The sequence below is a fragment of the Panulirus ornatus genome, chromosome 8 (assembly GCF_036320965.1).
Source record: "Panulirus ornatus isolate Po-2019 chromosome 8, ASM3632096v1, whole genome shotgun sequence".
In the NCBI taxonomy this organism is placed as follows: Eukaryota; Metazoa; Arthropoda; class Malacostraca; order Decapoda; family Palinuridae; genus Panulirus; species Panulirus ornatus.
The window spans coordinates 29,541,562-29,557,482 of NC_092231.1; the positions used below are offsets into that span (position 1 = coordinate 29,541,562).

Genomic DNA, 15,921 nt, shown 5'->3' on the forward strand with positions numbered 1-15,921 from the left:
AAATTGAAAGTATTTTTGCCCATAGTGAAGAAGGGGTACAAATAGTGTCGTTTAAGGCCAAGAAAAATAAGAATGTGTTTTTACTGTTGTGCCAGCACAACAATAAGAATTTGAGTGATTATAACAAAAAGATGTTCTGGAAGGAGGTAAATAAAGTGCGTAAGACAAGGGAGCAAATGGGAACTTCAGTGAAGGGCGCAAATGGGGAGGTGATAACAAGTAGTGGTGATGTGAGAAGGAGATGGAGTGAGTATTTTGAAGGTTTGTTGAATGTGTTTGATGATAGAGTGGCAGATATAGGGTGTTTTGGTCGAGGTGGTGTGCAAAGTGCGAGGGTTAGGGAAAATGATTTGGTAAACAGAGAAGAGGTAGTAAAAGCTTTGCGGAAGATGAAAGCCGGCAAGGCAGCAGGTTTGGATGGTATTGCAGTGGAATTTATTAAAAAAGGGGGTGACTGTATTGTTGACTGGTTGATAAGGTTATTTAATGTATGTATGACTCATGGTGAGGTGCCTGAGGATTGGCGGAATGCGTGCATAGTGCCATTGTACAAAGGCAAAGGGGATAAGAGTGAGTGCTCAAATTACAGAGGTATAAGTTTGTTGAGTATTCCTGGCAAATTATATGGGAGGGTATTGATTGAGAGGGTGAAGGCATGTACAGAGCATCAGATTGGGGAAGAGCAGTGTGGTTTCAGAAGTGGTAGAGGATGTGTGGATCAGGTGTTTGCTTTGAAGAATGTATGTGAGAAATACTTAGAAAAGCAAATGGATTTGTATGTAGCATTTATGGATCTGGAGAAGGCATATGATAGAGTTGATAGAGATGCTCTGTGGAAGGTATTAAGAATATATGGTGTGGGAGGCAAGTTGTTAGAAGCAGTGAAAAGTTTTTATCGAGGATGTAAGGCATGTGTACGTGTAGGAAGAGAGGAACGTGATTGGTTCTCAGTGAATGTAGGTTTGCGGCAGGGGTGTGTGATGTCTCCATGGTTGTTTAATTTGTTTATGGATGGGGTTGTTAGGGAAGTGAATGCAAGAGTTTTGGAAAGAGGGGCAAGTATGAAGTCTGTTGGGGATGAGAGAGCTTGGGAAGTGAGTCAGTTGTTGTTCGCTGATGATACAGCGCTGGTGGCTGATTCATGTGAGAAACTACAGAAGCTGGTGACTGAGTTTGGCAAAGTGTGTGAAAGAAGAAAGTTAAGAGTAAATGTGAATAAGAGCAAGGTTATCAGGTACAGTAGGGTTGAGGGTCAAGTCAATTGGGAGGTGAGTTTGAATGGAGAAAAACTGGAGGAAGTGAAGTGTTTTAGATATCTGGGAGTGGATCTGGCAGCGGATGGAACCATGGAAGCAGAAGTGGATCATAGGGTGGGGGAGGGGGCGAAAATTCTGGGAGCCTTGAAGAATGTGTGGAAGTCGAGAACATTATCTCGGAAAGCAAAAATGGGTATGTTTGAAGGAATAGTGGTTCCAACAATGTTTTATGGTTGCGAGGCGTGGACTATGGATAGAGTTGTGCGCAGGAGGATGGATGTGCTGGAAATGAGATGTTTGAGGACAATGTGTGGTGTGAGGTGGTTTGATCGAGTAAGTAACGTAAGGGTAAGAGAGATGTGTGGAAATAAAAAGAGCGTGGTTGAGAGAGCAGAAGAGGGTGTTTTGAAATGGTTTGGTCACATGGAGAGAATGAGTGAGGAAAGATTGACCAAGAGGATATATGTGTCGGAGGTGGAGGGAACGAGGAGAAGAGGGAGACCAAATTGGAGGTGGAAAGATGGAGTGAAAAAGATTTTGTGTGATCGGGGCCTGAACATGCAGGAGGGTGAAAGGAGGGCAAGGAATAGAGTGAATTGGAGCGATGTGGTATACCGGGGTTGACGTGCTGTCAGTGGATTGAATCAAGGCATGTGAAGCGTCTGGGGTAAACCATGGAAAGCTGTGTAGGTATGTATATTTGCGTGTGTGGATGTATGTATATACATGTGTATGGGGGTGGGTTGGGCCATTTCTTTCGTCTGTTTCCTTGCGCTACCTCGCAAACGCGGGAGACAGCGACAAAGCAAAAAAAAAAAAAAAAAAAAATAAAAAGAAATTTGAAGTGATACTGTATTCTATTTCAACTAAAAGAGGTGTTGACTGTGTAGATGAAAGAGTTGGTACATACAGTGATAAATACATGAGTGAGGGTTGGCATGTTCCTGTTTGGTGTAACTTGGTTGATCTGGCATGTTGCAGTGCATTTGTTCTCTACACTTTTTCTTTCTGAACTGGGCATGGCTTTGAGTTACAAGTAGAGGGAAACCAGGAATGCTGGTGCTGCTTCATGCAGTTCAGGACAGGGTCAAGTTACTGCATCTGTTTCTTCAAAGAAACATTCAAGATGTTCAGTGCACCCAAGGAATAAAGATAGAAAAACTAGTGCAAATGCAGACTCTGTTGTGAATTTGTATGCCCTGAACATTATTTTGTAACATGTCACTCATGTGGTGAAGTAGACCTACCAATGAAACGAAAATTTTTTAAAATAACTTCATGATGCATATAGTTATATGGTTATATGGTTGATGTTTCTGGAGGTGATGTCCCCAATATACTTCCATCTGTTGGCAACTGACATCTGGTTAGAGTAATATATTTTGTGTGTTGTGTTGCTCAGAATTTCTATCACTATGACCTTGTTTTTCTCAGTTTTTTAATTGTTTATTGAAGTGAGAGTTTTTGTACCATTGTTGATGAGGGTTTGTTTGATATGCTGTTTTCTGTGTGGAAGTTATGCCAATTAGATGCAGTCTTATATGCATGGGTTAATGACTCCAGTTCTTTAGCCTTGAGGCCATATATTGATTGAATTTAGACATTGCCCAAGGTCTGTTGGTTTCTTGTGAATGTAGTTTACTTAGCTATTTAATGTTGCCATTCACCATGACACCTCAGAATGGCATCTTTTGCTTGTCGCTTAAGTTATGATTGAATGTCAGAGATGAGTTATCCTCTATTGCTGTTTTAAGATGGATGAGATGTGTTTCATCTCTGATGTCTACATAAATGTCATCATTGTATCTGCAATATGTAGATGGCTATAGTGAGCCCTCATGTATGATGTAGGTTTTGAGGTGACTCATATAGAATGTGTCAAAGGTGCTCTCCTGCAGCAAGTCCTTGGTCGTTCCCTTTTGGTATTATAGGATGCTGCCTGTGTCAGAATGGAGCCTGTGTAGTGCAGGCTTTCATAAATTGCTTTAAGGTGGTGCATGGGATGCTTGGTGGGTGTATTTCTGAGTGGTTGTACATGTTTTCACAGATGATGTCAATGATGCTTTTCTTTGGGAACATGGATGAATCAGATCTGCCTTCAGTCCTGTTAGTGACTAGGCTATACCCAAAGCTCTTGACTGGGTGTGGCATCATGGTTTCATTACTAAGCTCCCATCTTATGGCTTCCCTCCGTCTTATTTAGCTTCCTCACTAGCCGATCTATCTCCATGGTTGTTTATATATCAGCCGCTCCCCCTTTATCCATCAATACTGGTGTCCCTCAGGGGTCTGTCCTATCTCCTAAACTTTATATCCTTTTTACTAACAATTTACTAACAATTTCTTTTCTTCTACAAATAACTAAGTGTGATCATTTGCTGATACTCAACACTGCATTCATCCACATCTGCTTCTGGTCTTGACATAACTTCCTCAGTCAATTCAATCTAGGACAAGATATCTCATAGGGTATACGAAATCTGGTTAAGTTTTGGTGTCTCCATAACGCAGTTTCTGTCAGTGTTTCCATCAAAAGTTTCTCATAACTTTCTGCTTTCCTTAGATGGATCTGTAATTTTGTGGTGGTTCTAGCTCTGCATCCTTATTTGACAGAATTGAGTTGAAAGCAGTCCATCTCATCAAAGCTCCCACAGTAGCTTCAAAACTTATCTGCTTGCCCCACACTGCAATGTTGGTTCACATTCCCTTTTCTGTAGGGATTACTCTGGTGTTTGCTCCCAAGAGTTAGATACTTAAGTGCCCCCACTACTAGCTCAACCATGCAATACTTGTCAAGCTGCTATGTTACATGATTACTGTGTGGCCATTGGCAACTTAAGGATGGGCCATTTTGATAACACTTTTTAACCCTACATCTCAAAGCTTTCAAACTCTTTACCCTCATATGTCTTTCCCAATACCAATAACTATGACTTGGCACTTTTTTTAAAGATGTGTTTTGCTTCCTCCAAAATTCATAAATGGTTTTTCTTTTCTGTTCCTTTTAATTTATTTCTTGTTTTGTTTTTTTGTCCATGACTGAAGCCTGCAAAAAAGATGAAAATAATCCTGGATAGATTTACCTTTTTCCTTGATCCCACCACTTCTGGCATGTTTGGCCTTTTAGTCATCTCCTTACTTTTATTATATCTAGACTGTTTCAGCACACCCTTTTCAGCTCTCATACATGTTCCTCTACTGCCACAACTCTCTTAACTTTTCATTTCTTATTTGATCCTCCCATTACATATTGTCCTCATAGATTTCATTTCCAACTCATTCACCCTGTCCTTTATATTTTTGTTAAAGGCCCACAGTTTTTAAGAGGGATGTAATGAAGAGCATGTGTTTCATCTGTAATGTACAGCATTATTAAAGTCATGAGAGAAGTACATGATATGAAATTAAGCAATTAGGGATTTTGTGTTATGAAATAAGATGAAGAGTTAGGTCATCATGCAAAAATATCCCTTCAAAAAAGAAGAAAGAATTTGTTGTATGGCATTATGCAGTTTGTTACAGTTGAATGATTCTTCGTGTTTTTGCTTGCACAGGGGTCCCCCACAGAATGACAACTCACGGAGCAGTATTCTGAGATAGCAACATATGAGATTTAGGATAGAAATTCAGAGAATGACATTATATTTTGCTGTAGATACAGATTTAAAGAAATCATTTAAGTATATGTTACGGTTTTTCAGTTATAGATCCTTGTATAATGGTATCAAAGAAAATAATCATACATTCTTACGGCATTTTAGCCAATGTTGGTCACCTTATAAGTAACTCTTAAGTTTTTATAATCTTAATATGCCATTAAAATGAGATCTTCTGAAGTTGAAAACCTTGAATGGATTAATATAATGGCCAGATACATAAGCATATCTAAGTATCACATACTGAATTAGACAAACCTACTTAGGAAGCCTTGACAACCAGTTGACTCCACCTCCAATCCCATTCCACCAAATCCCTCATTGTCATCATACTCAATAAGAATCCTTTGATATCATGTGATTTACCTATGAAATGGCAACAGTTGCTGAATCAGAGAATTTTATTTACCTCTTGAGAGAGCGTTCGATATTGATAAGCTAAGATGATTTAGGTATCAGAATTGAATTGGGTGAATTTTTGTAAAAAATGAAATAACATGGGTTCACTTGTTAGAACAATTGTATTCTACTAAAACAATAGAATCTTAGGAGTGTAGCCCCATCATTCAGTGCACATCTACTGTACTCATTGCATCACATTTCACTTGGTGTCATCTTTACCAGTGTAACTGAATTTTTTTCACCCTTGGATATTTAAGTATTCTTTATGAGACTAATATTTAACGCTCATTTTTTCCCTTACAGATTCTAAGAGTATTGACAGAGTCAGCCATTGCAGTACGCACAAAGGCAATGAAGTGCTTAACTATGGTAGTTGAAGCAGACCCAGGAGTTTTATCACGTAGCGACATGCAGCTTGGCGTGCACCACTCCTTTCTAGATCATTCAACTTCAGTCAGAGAAGCAGCCGTTGACTTGGTGGGGAAATTTGTATTATCACGTCCAGAAGTCCTCAACACTTACTACGACATGATTTCTGCAAGGATACTGGTAGGATATCTGAAGTTTATTTACTAAGTCTCTCAGTGTTATGTGTGGTGAGTTTCATAGACTGACTCCCATTGTTTATTTTTTTTTGCTCTCCGTCCATGATCAGCAATTAAACAAAAGTTGTTTCAAGTGTTTTTCCACAGTCAGCACTAGTTTGTAGTACTGTAATGTATGAAACATAGCCAAAAAATTTCTTAGATGATTTTAATGGATGTACTTTATTGACTGTTTAGATTTGAGCCTGAAGAATTTGATCAAATTGATGAAAGTGAGGGAAATCTAGAAAAACTTAGGAAAACTTTGATTGATAGTAATATGATGTGAAGACTTTAAGTTAAACATTGTAGATTGGAAAGAATGAAGAAGAAACTATGGTTGTGATTTGAACAGAAAACAATGAATATTGGATCATCAGATAAAAGAGCTGAAGAGAGTGATGAAATTATATGACTTATTCACTCAGGTGTAAATAAACCATATGTCTTTTAGAGAATTAATGATTTAGACCTGCTCTACACAAATTATATTTTACTCTTCACCAATAATGAAGTAAACAAACTTGATATATGAGGTCCTAACACTGTACATGTCATTATGAAGGAAGAAAAGAATTCAGCGTAAGTATTTTGTGAATTAAATGACATGAACCTCCATTTGGTAAGATACCCTGGGATAAGGTGAATAACTCGTGAATTACTGTTCAGTTTTTAAAGACAAAAGCATGAATACCAACATGAAGGGAGACTTAAAGAAATAGGTAAAAGTTTAGTAGCTGTTTATCCTCACATGACGACAGTTGTGATACATTGACCACCTTTTAGTCATTGTGAGTCATCAGATCAGCACTATTGTTCTTTGGTTTATTTTTGACCACTTGATGAAAATATGACATTTGTATTGCCATTAGGTGTGTTGCTTTGGCCACTTCCAGCATGCATGTGTGGGGTTTAGTTGTGAAGGGGGCTCGACAGTAAATGGACTTCCATGATGTAGTGATTAGCTTTGCTGACCATGACACACTCATGGGCCACCAGGGTTCTAAGTTCATGGTAAAGTATAACAGTGCACCTTACAAGGGACTAGCTGGTAATTATATTTACAGTAAAGAAAATAATGAATGCCTGATATATTGTATGGTCACAAAGAAATGAAGTTTCTTTTACATGCATATGATTCACTTTTGGGCCCACTAGGGCTTTGAATCCTGGACAGGGCAGATAACCCATAATCATTCCGACTATTCATCCTCCCATAGATGCAAGGCAGTAAATGGACTTCCATGTTGTGGTGGTTAGCTTTGCTGACCATGACACATGCGTTGGCTACCTGGGTTTTAGCCAGCATAGGTTCAAATTCTGGTTGCGGAAAGTGGTCTGGGGTCATCGCAGCCATTCATCCTTCCTTATTGGCTAGTCATTGAATTATGGATCTGGCATAGGCTAAGGTGTACAGGAGACTATGTTTTGTCGGTGGGCTGAACAAGGGCATATGAAGTAGTTAGGGGAAACCACATAGAGGTCTGTGGGCTCAGGTTGTGAGAGGGGGCTTTGTTTTTAGTTTATTTTACATTATGCAAGACAGTTCATGTGAGCAAATGAGGCAATTTCTTTGCCTGTTCCTGGTGCTAACTCACAAACATGGGAAATGGGGGACACATGAAAAATGTAAATGTATGTGTGAGGGAGGGGGCGAAGGTTCTGAGAGTGATGAAAAATGTGTGGAAGGAGAGAACATTATTTCAGAGAGCAAAAATGGGCTTGCTTAAGGGAATGGTAGTTCCAACAATGTCATATGGTTGTGAGGCATGGGCTATAGATAGGGTTGTACAGAGGAGGGTGGATGTATTGGAATTGAAATGTTTGAGGACAATATGTGGTGTGAGATGGTTTGATCGAGTAAGTTATGAAAGGGTAAGAGAGATGTGTGAAAATAAAAAGAGTGTGGTTGAGAGAGCACAAGAGGGTGACTTGAAATGGTTTGGACATATGGAAAGAATGAGTGAGGAAAGATTGACAAAGAGGATATATGTGTCAGAGGTGAAGGAAACAAGGAGAAGCAGGAGACCAAATTGGAAGTGGAAGGATGAAGTGAAAAAGATTTTGAGTGATTGGGGCCTGAACATACAGGAGGTGAGAGGCGTGCAAGGAATAGAGTGAATTGGAATGATGTGTTATACCAGGGTCGACATGCTGTCATTGGATTGAACCAGGGCATTTGAAGCGTATGGCATAAACCTTGGAAAGGTCTGTGGGGCCTGGATATGGATAAGGAGCTTTGGCTTTGATGCATTATACATGACAGCTATAAGCTGAGTGTGAATGAATTTGGCCTTTTTCGTCTTTTCCTGGACTTACCTTGCTAGAGTGGGGGTTAGTGGTGCTATTTCCTGTAGGGAGGGGGTAGCAACAGGAATGGATGAAGGCATGTGCTGTCATTGGATTGAACTGGGCATGTGAAGTGTCTGGGGTAAACCATGGAAAGGTCTGTGGGGCCTGGATGTGGAAAGGGAGCTGTTGTTTTGATGCATATTGATAATAATAATGATAATGAGATATCTTTCTTTTCTTTCTTTTAAACTATTCGCCATTTCCTGCGTTAGCGAGGTAGCGTTAAGAGCAGAGGACTGGGCCTTTTTTGGAATATCCTCACCTGGCCCCCTCTGTTCCTTCTTTTCAAAAATTAAAAAAAAAAGAGGGGAGGATTTCCAGCCCCCCGCTCCCTCCCCTTTTAGTCGCCTTCTACGACACACAGGGTATAATCCCCTATCCCCAGGGATAAATAATGAGATATATATATATATATATATATATATTTATTTTATTTTATATTATTATACTTTGTCGCTGTCTCCCGCGTTTGCGAGGTAGCGCAAGGAAACAGACGAAAGAAATGGCCCACCCCCCCCCATACACATGTATATACATACGTCCACACACGCAAGTATACATACCTACACAGCTTTCCATGGTTTACCCCAGACGCTTCACATGCCCTGCTTCAATCCACTGACAGCACGTCAACCCCGGTATACCACATCGCTCCAATTCACTCTATTCCTTGCCCTCCTTTCACCCTCCTGCATGTTCAGGCCCCGATCACAAAATCTTTTTCAGTCCATCTTTCCACCTCCAATTTGGTCTCCCTCTTCTCCTCGTTCCCTCCACCTCCGACACATATATCCTCTTGGTCAATCTTTCCTCACTCATTCTCTCCATGTGACCAAACCATTTCAAAACACCCTCTTCTGCTCTCTCAACCACGCTCTGTTTATTTCCACACATCTCTCTTACCCTTACGTTACTTACTCGATCAAACCACCTCACACCACACATTGTCCTCAAACATCTCATTTCCAGCACATCCATCCTCCTGCGCACGACTCTATCCATAGTCCACGCCTCACAACTGTACAACATTGTTGGAACCACTATTCCTTCAAACATACCCATTTTTGCTTTCCGAGATAATGTTCTCGACTTCCACACATTCTTCAAGGCTCCCAGAATTTTCGCCCCCTCCCCCACCCTATGATCCACTTCCGCTTCCATGTTTCCATCCGCTGCCAGATCCACTCCCAGATATCTAAAACACTTCACTTCCTCCAGTTTTTCTCCATTCAAACTCACCTCCCAATTGAGTTGACCCTCAACCCTACTGTACCTAATAACCTTGCTCTTATTCACATTTACTCTTAACTTTCTTCTTTCACACACTTTACCAAACTCAGTCACCAGCTTCTGCAGTTTCTCACATGAATCAGCCACCAGCGCTGTATCAATCACTTTCCTCTCTTCCTACACGTACACATGCCTTACATCCTCGATAAAAACTTTTCACTGCTTCTAACAACTTGCCTCCCACACCATATATTCTTAATACCTTCCACAGAGCATCTCTATCAGTGGACTGAATCAGGGCATGTGAAGCGTCTGGGGTAAACCATGGAAAGTTGTGTGGGGCCTGGATGTGGAAAGGGAGCTGTGGTTTTGGTGCATTATTACATGACAGCTAGAGACCGAGTGTGAACGAATGTGGCCTTTGATGTCCTTTCCTAGCGCTACCTCGCTCACATGAAGGGGGAGGGCTTTGTCACTGTCTCCCGCATTTGCGAGGTAGCGCAAGGAAACAGACGAAAGAATGGCCCCACCCACCCACATACACATGTATATACATACATGTCCAAACACACACATATACATACCTATACATCTCAACGTATACACATATATACACACACAGACATATACATATATACACATGTACATAATTCATATTGGCTGCCTTTATTCATTCCCATTGCCACCCCGCCACACATGAAATAACAACGCGCACCTTCATAGAACATACAAAGCTCCAACAGCCAGGATCGAACCTGGGACCCCTTGTGCAAGAGGCAGGCATGCTAACCGCTAGGCTAAGGGACTGTATAATAGGAAACAACTATTCGAAATATTAAGTACTCGAATACCCTTCGTCTCACAATGGTGAGCAACGGGGTCTATCAGTTGTTTCCGAACAGAACATTTAGCCAGCTGACAGCGTTTTACCAAACCTGACTGTACAACGCGGAGTTCTATGAATACGAATAAATTGTATATGTACGCTCACCTTCATAGAACATACAAAGGTCCAGCAGCCAGGATCGAACCTGGGACCCCTTGTGCAAGAGGCAGGCATGCTAACCGCTAGGCTAAGGGACTGTATAATAGGAAACAACTATTCGAAATATTAAGTACTCGAATACCCTTCGTCTCTCAATTGTGAGCAAAGGGGTCTATCGGTTTGCGAGGTAGCGCAAGGAAACGGGCGAAGGAAATCTCCCAACCCACCCCCATACACATGTATATACATACACATCCACACACGCAAATATACATACCTATACATCTCAATGTACACATATATATACACACCTTCAGCTGGCTATGTGTTCTGTTTGGAAACAGACTGCATACTCGCCCCTCTCTCCAGAAGTCTTGCATTTACCTCCTTAACCACCCCATCCATAAACAAATTAAACAACTATGGGGATGTCTCACACCCCTGCTGCAGATCGACATTCACTGGGAACCAATCTCTCTTTTTTCCTCTTACTCATACACATGCCTTATATCCTTGGTAAAAACTTTCACTGCTTGTAGCAGCTTGCCTTTCATACCATATACTCTTAAGACCTTCCACAAAGCATCTCTATCAACCCTATCATATTCCTTCTCCAGATCCATAAATACTTCATACAAATCCGTTTGTTTTTTTAAGTATTACTCACAGATATTCTTCAAAGCAAGGACCTGATCCACACATCCTCTACCACTTCTGAAACCACACTGCTCCTCCCCAATCTGATGCTCTGTACATGCCTTCACCCACTCAGTCAGTACCCTCCCACACCATTTCCCAGGAATACTAAAAAAACTTATACTTCTCTAGTTTGAACACTCATCTTTATCCCCTTTGCCTTTGTACAGTGGCACTGTGCATACATTCTGCCAATCATTAGGCACTTTACCATAATACATACGTACATTGAATATCCTTATCAACCAGTCAGTAACACTGTCACCCCCTTTTTTTTTAATAAATTTTACTGCATTTCCATCCAGACCTGCCTCCTTGCTGGATTTCATCTTCCTGAAAGCTTTCACTACCTCATCTCTGTTTACCAAACCATTCTCCTTGACCCTCTCACTTCGCACACCACCCCAACCAAAACACCTTACATCTGCTACTCTGTCATCAAGCACATTCAAGAAACCCTGAAAATACTCACTCCATCTCCTCACTTCATCACTACCTGCTATCACTTGCCCCCTTTACCAATGTTCCTATTTGTTTTTTGTCTTATGCACATTATTTACCTCATTCCAAAACATCTTTTTATTCTCCCTAAAGTTTAATTATACTCTCTCACTCCAACTCATTTACCCCTTTTTTCAACCCTTGTACCTTCCTCTTACCTTCTTCTGCTTTCTTTTATACATTTCCCAGTCATTTGCACTTCTTTCTTGTTAGTATCATCCAAACGCCTCTCTGTTCTCTTTCAACAACAACTTTACTCTTCATCGCACCACTCACTATCCTTTCTAATCTGCCCACCTCCCACCTTTCTCATGCCACATGCATATTTTTACTCATGCCATCACTGCTTCTCTAAATACATCCCATTCTTCACCCACTCCCCTCAGGTCATTTGCTCTCACCTTTTGCCATTCTACACTCAGTCTCCTCCGGTACTTCCTCACACAAGTCTTCTTTCCAAGCTCACCTACTCTCACCACTCTGTTCTCTCTGATTCCCACCAATAAGAAACATTTTTACCAAAAAAAATGTCCAATGTTCACCTTGTATGTAACATACCAGTTTGTCATTATTTTTTTTTTTTTTTTGTAGATATTCTCTTCAGAATGTATGATGCAACTTATGCAGATGTATGTTTAATGTGGTGGGAAACATTGTATATAGACACATATAGGTTTGAATCCATGAATGCCAAGATTATGGCACACAGTTGCCTGTGTCATGTCATTTGTCAAAAAAAAAAGTTCAGCAGCACTATACCTTTGTGGTAATCATCGAACGTCATCATAATTATTTGTACATCAGAGTGCCAACTGATGGTTATGATCCCTCAATCTTTTGTCTTGATGTGTTGCTATTGATTTTGAAGGATACCTCTTACAAAGTTCAATACATGAATAATTATTTTGTGTCTGTGGTCAGAGGTGAATGTTGCAAGATTTTATGAACTGTCATTGTTACTAGATTTTTACGTGCATTACATCTTATGACTCTCTTAATGTTCTTTAGCCAAACATGTACCATAGATCCTCCTTACTAGTATATCTGCTTAATTTTTGAGGTCAAGAGTTAGGAGTTGTAGTTATGTGCAGTTTTTCTAACTAAATGCTTGTTTGTCTAGTAGTTGGAGGCTTGGTGACATGCAAATTGGTGCTACCTATACCAGCAATAGTGTTTTGCAGGCAAAGTTTTGTAGAAGATTAGATTCGAGAGGACATAGTCAAAATTCATTGTCATGGTGACATTCATTAGAGGGTCTCAAAACATTATTCAAGGGACATGAATGTTTTACAAATGCGTGCTCTTCCTCTTGAGGCTAATTTGTTGTATTTGGTGAACAGTCATTCCATCTTTAGGTCTACAGAATGTCAAGATATCCTATTAACATTAGATATCAGGCCAAATCTCAACAGCCTGTTGTTGTAAACAGTGCTCCTGTAGACAGCTGAAGATTCTCATTCAGTGGAATGTTTTTGAAGGATTAGATTAATTTGTTAAGTGGAATTGGCAGTGTCGCTGGATATTTTCCTCAGATCCATCCTGCTGTTGCTTTCTGCTTGTCATCTTGACTGAAGATCATGTTAATCCTAGTTCAAAGGTAGTTTTGGGGACAAGCTTGATGGGAATGGGCTGCAGCTAGTTTACACAAATAGCTGTCTTTTATTTGATACATAGTTGTTATACCTTTTAATTTATATGAGTTTCAAGTCACTTTGGGCAGAATTATGGCTAGTGCAACTAATGCAGACCATCAGCAGGTCATTTAGATATTAATCTAGAAAAGAATTCTTTCGTCTTTATTTTATTAAACTGCACTTAATGTAAAGAATTGTAATTTGAGATTAATGTGTAAAGTTATACTTTAAGGTATGCAATGTGGACTTTGATTAAAAAACAGATAAATGTGATAATTTTTTCCCTAAGGACACGGGTGTTAGTGTAAGAAAACGCGTTATCAAGATACTGAAAGACATATGTCTTGAGTGCCCTGACTTCACCAAGATTCCAGAGATCTGCGTGAAGATGATCCGTAGAATCAACGATGAAGAGGGCATTAAAAAATTGGTGCAGGAGGTCTTCCAGGTGAGCCAGTCTTATTTTGGTTCAAGTTGCAATGATTTTCCTTTCCATTAGTTATTTGTTGAAAAATTTTGATCAGAAAAAGATATGTTATACTGAGGTGACTTGGGGTTGCCTTTCAGATGAGCTAACAGTTTTCACATTTTAGGGTTCATTGTCATAGAGTTTTATGGTGCTTTCTGTTACCTCAGGAGAATTTTTACCTCCTTGGTATTTGATTTTGAATCATTTATCTGCAAATTTACAGAAAAATTTACTTATGGATTTCACAACAGAATCATGAATTAACTAGTGTGTGAAATATTTTTTGTGTCTGTTAATAATTAAGGTGTTACTGGAGTACAGTCTAGTAAAGCAACTTCTAACTCCAAAGGAGTCTACATTGCCACTGGAAGCAGTGTAGCCTTTACCAAGGTCAGGGGTAACACAAGGGCTCTTTCATAGAAATTGGTTCTGGGGTACTTATCAATGAAATAGAAATTGATGATTAATTTAGGATATCTTTGATTGAAGTAATTTTTCAGAATAAAAGTGTTTAACCTGTCTACATGACAATTACATCCTCATTCTGTATCATCCTAATTTACCTTTGTCCTCACCAACAAACTCTGTTGTACACTGTTTAGTAGTACTACGATGGGTAAATAAAGAAGGCATAGATGTCTTGCTTTTTGTTAAAGTTTTTCTTAATCCTGTAATGAAACATGTTGTAGCCAGTTATAATGTTGATTTAATTTTTTGTAGAAACTAAGGATAAGTTTCATAGAAATAATAACATACACCAGAGGTAGTTGAAATTGTAATAAACAGGATCATGTCGTCTTAGGAGGTTTTGATATACCAGCATCTTAGTCAGGGAGTCCCTTCCCAGTAGCTTCAGGCATGGACTCTACCCAAATTTGCTTGATAGTTTATTAGCTGAGAAATTTTCTCATGATGATTATATATAATATGTACGTCCAACTAAATGAGGATCTCATTAATGATGTTCAAATTGAGAAAAAGTTAGGTGTAAGCAGAGCTGCCAACCATTACGTTTTTGCCGCATTTATTACATTTATTTTTTTAGATGAATACATCAGTATGATTTTTCTTAGTGAAATGAATGTGTATGAAATGTATGGGAAGTTCACAGGGGTGCATTCTTCAATATATAGTGTTTGTTCACATCATGCACACATGCACTACTGCAGTGTACAAAATAAAAGTCAGACATCAGTCAATTTCCAATCATTTTGTGGAAATGACCACACAGATTGTTGTGCTGTCGGTCTTGCCATCCAATTGTATCTTTAGCTTGTGTAACCTGAGGCTTCAGAAGGTTGTGCAAAATTATCATGTATAGAAGTAGATAAGAAATTACTAATTCCCCTACCTATTGCTGTCCTTTAAGGTAGTAAAATTTAATTTACCAAGATTTTCTAGCAATGACAGATGAAGAGTATTGATAAAAATTTTGCAAGGAAAATCAAATCCTCAGCGTGCGAGTTACATCATCACATCAGTTTATAGGCTTATTGATTGCACGGTCTCCATCACCTGAACTGTGCAGTCATAAGGATAAGTGCAATCAGTGACCAAATGGGGATCTCATCTTGAGGAATGTTACGAACTTTCTCAACAAAAGCATTCTCATCAAAACAGAAGGAAGAATTCTTCACATCAGTCTAGTAATGCTTTGTTTGTGTTTGTAGTTATGTGCTCAAGAAGTTCCCCCTGAAGAATGAGCTGATTCAGAATGCAAGTGTTGCTGACCCAAGGAAGAGAACGGATGCAAAGTTTGCATCAGTGCCCTACTTTGTGAAGAAATTCCATTTCATGGAAGAGCAGATAGATGAGCTTGAACTTGAAGTTGCTCACTACCAGGTAGAGCAGCTTGAAGGTGTATATCTTGACCAGAGAGCTGATGAGTTGTTGGTGGTAATTTCACAAAGAGAAAAGTCTTATAAGGAAAAGTATGCTTATCTTCCCAGAATCATGTTTGCTACCCTGTCAGTTGCTCACAGCAATGCTGAAGATGAGAGAATTTTTGGTCTGGCTAGGAAAAAATCCAGTAACTTTAACTCAAGTCTTGGCATACAAACATTTTCAGATTTATTCTCACAGAAAGTGTATAGCTGTGCTAAAAAAAACAGTTATCAAATGATGTTCAGTGAAAGGCTTCTTGAGAAGTTCAAACA

At 39.5% G+C, this 15,921-nt stretch overlaps 1 protein-coding gene across 1 annotated transcript in view; it reads left to right on the forward strand.

Annotated features, from left to right (window-relative positions):
* LOC139749706 (nipped-B-like protein) overlaps window positions 1-15,921 on the forward strand; it is a 448,638-nt gene that overhangs the window by 141,441 nt on the left and 291,276 nt on the right. The window contains exons 7-8 of the mRNA XM_071663859.1: window positions 5,618-5,863; window positions 13,586-13,744. Coding sequence (XP_071519960.1) covers window positions 5,618-5,863; window positions 13,586-13,744 — 405 coding nt within the window. The remainder of the gene's footprint in view (window positions 1-5,617; window positions 5,864-13,585; window positions 13,745-15,921) is intronic.